We start from the raw sequence: 3,764 nt of genomic DNA, 5'->3' as shown, positions 1-3,764 counted from the left end.
GCCGTCAGGCGCGACCAATGAAGCCGCTGCCACTGCTGCTGTTGCTGCGTGGTGGTGAACTGGGGTTTCGCCAATGACACTGCTGCTGCTGCTACTGCTGGTGGCGGGGGAGGTGGCGCCACTGCTGCAGGGGCCCCGCACCCATGCCGCAATCTCTGGGAGCGGTGCGACCGGCACCACGCTCATCAGCTGCGCCTCTACCGTCCCTGGCGCAGGCAGCGAAAGCGTCAGCGACGCCACGCCATTCGCTGCCGGGTGCTCCCCCACCGCCACTGCTTGCTGCCCCACAGCAGGCGCACTGCTATCAACGCGCACGGAGCGACTGCGAGTGCGCTTGGCCCCGTTGTTGCTGCCGATGGCCAGTGGACTTCTGGAAGCACCGCCGCTCGTGCTGACGCTGCTGTCACCACTGCTGCCGCTGCCATTGCTGCCATTGCTGACGCTGCTGAGGGCGTGGCCGATGCCACTGCCGTTGTGCTGCTGGGTGCCGCCGTCTGCGGGGCTGGTCCCAAGCACCGCCGCCTCCAGCAGGCCGATGTGGTCACCCGGTACTGCGGGTTGACATGGCGGGATCCACGGCGAGGATGGCGGCATAAATGGGCACCGCTCCTAGGGTGTATTGCTGAGGCAGTGTGCAAGCCAGAGCAGCGGCGCGCATTCTTTGTGAGGCATGCGGCGTTTGAGCGGCGTGCCGCTGCTTTGCACTAGTGAGGTGTGCAGCGCTAGCTCTCTGCGCGTCCCGCCCACCGTTGTGCTCCTTGGACGGCAAAATAGGATCGATGAAAGTCGTGCTGGGCGTCGGGAGGCCCCCCGCCCAAGTACCCTGATGCTGCTCGTTCTGCACCACCGCGACGGGCTTGGACGCTGCTAGTACGGCTAATTTGGCCTCACGTCCCTTATCTCGACGCCGGCAGTGCCAGGGTACCCCGGCATGATGCCCTCTGCTGCAGATGGGCGCTCGCAGCGGGAGGGCCATCTCCCTGTTGGACCGTCAGAGCCTGCTAGGCTGGCTCGATGACAATCCAACCCACGTTTACCGAGACCAGGCTGGATGATGGATAGACGTGAGCGGTGCTCGCTCCACAACTGTGGTGTGTGTGGAGATGTGCGAGTGTGTGTGTGAGGGCGTATTTCGCTGGTGGGAAAGCTGTGAACGGCAAAGTGATCACATACGTCGCCGCACAACGATAACAATGCTGGATTGCGGTGAGCTGGCAGCCTCGACTTGGAGAAATTTGTGCGGCGGAGATCTTTGCGGAGGAGTCCGTTGTTTGATCATATTAATGTTATAGAAGCGATTCAATCGCCAGATACTTCAAGGCAGAGCCCCTAGTACCTCATCTACTGTGGGTGCCCCGAAAGCCAGAGTCGGGCAAGAGGGCCCTAGGCTGCTCGTGAAGGCTTTCAAAGTGCACAAGGTGGCAATGGCGATGCGGCTTCCGAGCCGCAGCGGCGCAAGCACCTCTTGCGTCGCTGCTCGCCGCACCGCTCGCCCTGCTGCTGTGTTTCCATGCGCCAGCCCCACGCACCGGCAGCGTCGTGAGACGCTATGCCTGGCAGCCGAGCGCGACACCGCTGAGGCGCAGGAGGCAGGCAGCGGCGGCAGCAGCGACGCCGCTGCCGACACGAGCAGCGGCACCCGCGCTCCCTCCGCCGCCGCTGCCGCCGCGGTCGTGCCGAGCGTCGGGCCTCCCTACGGCGTGATGGCGGCCTTGGCCGCGCTGGGCACCGCGGAGACCGCGTACCTGACGGTCGCCAAGCTCACAGCCTCCGATGTGGCGTGCCCCGTCGCCGGCGCTTGCGCCAGCGTCCTTAACAGCAGCTACGCGACGCTCCTCGGCCTGCCGCTCCCGCTGTTCGGCGCCGCCGCGTACGGCGCCGTCGCGGCGCTCGCAGCAGCCGGCGCGCGCGAGGCCGCCGCCGGGCGCGACCTCGGCCCGGCGCCGCGGCTCGCGCTGGCGGGCGGCGTCGGCGCGCTCGCGGCGACGAGCGCTTACTTGATGTATGTCCTGCAGACCTCCCTCGGCGGCGCGCCCTGCGCGTGGTGCTACGCCTCCGCCGCCCTCTCCTTCTCGCTCGCCGCGCTGCTCGTGGTCGGCCTGCCCGCGCGCCAGCTCGCGGACGCGGCCGGCCCGGGCCTCGCGTCGACGGCGGCGGCGGCGCTGCTGCTGTACTTTGGGTTCGCCCCCGTCGAGGGCAGCACAGCCGCTGGCGGCGCGACGTTTGAGCTGCCATACAACAAGCCCGAGGTCACGAAGGAGAGCACCCCGCGCTCGGTCGCGCTGGCGGAGCGGCTGCGCGACTCGGGGGCGCAGATGTTTGGGGCCTTCTGGTGCAGCCACTGCTTCGAGCAGGAGCAGACGTTCGGCAAGCAGGCCATGGCGGGTGAGCCGAGGCGCTTTTGGGTGGTGTGTTGCACCAGGGCGCTGGGCGCAGAGTCCATGGACCCCGTGGCGTCAGGTGGTGTCTGTGTGACCGGCACTTCTGAGGTCGCAAAGTACTGCATGCGGCTGGGGCGCCCGGGACGACCTTTTGACCCCGCAGCTCTTCAAAACAGCGCCTCACCCGTCACGGTCTCGCTCCTCGCCGCAGCCTTTCCCTATGTGGAGTGCTTCCCAGACGGATGGAGGCGGGTGAGTTGCTGCTCCTTGCTCAGCCATGACGACAGGCCACGTTTTGGACTTCTTGTACAGCAGCTACTCTCAGACGCCCAGCCTCACTTGCGGCGCCATCGCGCCTGCGCCCATGTCGCCGACCTAGACCCTCCCCTGTGCCAAATCCCTGGGGCACGCCGCCATTCGCATCTTCTGCGCCCATTGGCCTGCCGCCGCAAGCTTGACTCAACCCCTTTGCCCCATCCGCTGCGCCTGGCTACGCCAACGTATCACGCACCTGCCCGCCACCAATCACGTCTCATCCCCCCACGCAGGGCGTCCAGCTGGCGCCCGCCTGCGCCGAGGTCCCAGTGCAGGCCTTCCCCACTTGGGTCATAGGCAACCAGATTATAGAGGGCGAGCTCGACTTTGACACCATCACATCCCTGCTGGACGAAGCGGACAAGCCCGCGGCGGCTGCAGTGGCGGCTGTTGAGCAGTAGAGGGGCGCTGCAGGGAGGGCCGTGCTGCGCAACCGCCTCCTGGGAGGGCAGAATTGTAGGCGACGCACCGCTGCCAGCGGCTGTACAAGGGGCTTATGGCATTCGCATCTGCATTGTAGCAAACACTCTTTCACCCACGTCTGCATTTGGGCAGTTGGCATGTTGTTGGGGTGCGCAACAGTTGCGAGCTGCCGCCCTCGCCGCCGCTGCTGCTGCCGCCGAAATGTCACTTCATGTGTTGGTTATCATGTGCGCTAGTTGTAGCCATTGTTGTTGAGCCCCTTCTGTTTCTGGCAGAACATCTCAGCTGTCGGCATGCCAAGAGAAGGGGGCAGAGCATCATAAAGCGCCTGAGAAGCTGCAGGCCCTTTGATTTCAGCGAAGCTGCTGCCTGCCGGAAATTGGGGGCACAAACTGCATCAGCCAAAACTCACACTGCTTGCAGATATGTCTCGGCTCTTTGCTGTGTTCAACCCTGTCCTGATCCTGCTCATTCGGCTGGTCACAATCGGACCAGCACTCACGTACTTGCAGCCGTTACACAGCACGTGAATCAACAGTGCCCCTTGGCGCCATAGCGCTCGGCCAGAGCGCCCCTGCATGCGGCGCCGCCGCAGTGCCTAGGCGGTACGTGGCCGGCGGGCCTGCAGACGATGCCCGTGCGAGG

At 65.6% G+C, this 3,764-nt stretch overlaps 1 protein-coding gene across 1 annotated transcript; it reads left to right on the top strand.

The window, feature by feature from the left end:
- Positions 1 to 1,424: 1,424 nt before the first annotated feature.
- Positions 1,425 to 3,097, top strand: MNEG_14991 (hypothetical protein; the record flags this gene model as incomplete). Its single annotated transcript, XM_014036538.1, has 3 exons — positions 1,425 to 2,385; positions 2,545 to 2,633; positions 2,930 to 3,097. 3 exons carry the CDS (start codon positions 1,425 to 1,427, stop codon positions 3,095 to 3,097), a joined length of 1,218 nt encoding a protein of 405 aa, XP_013891992.1.
- Positions 3,098 to 3,764: the final 667 nt, after the last annotated feature.

The sequence above is a fragment of the Monoraphidium neglectum genome (genome assembly GCF_000611645.1).
Source record: "Monoraphidium neglectum strain SAG 48.87 unplaced genomic scaffold scaffold04936, whole genome shotgun sequence".
In the NCBI taxonomy this organism is placed as follows: domain Eukaryota; kingdom Viridiplantae; phylum Chlorophyta; class Chlorophyceae; order Sphaeropleales; family Selenastraceae; genus Monoraphidium; species Monoraphidium neglectum.
Note: the sequence above shows the minus strand (reverse complement) of the source record. Positions and strands in the feature narration are given on the sequence as shown.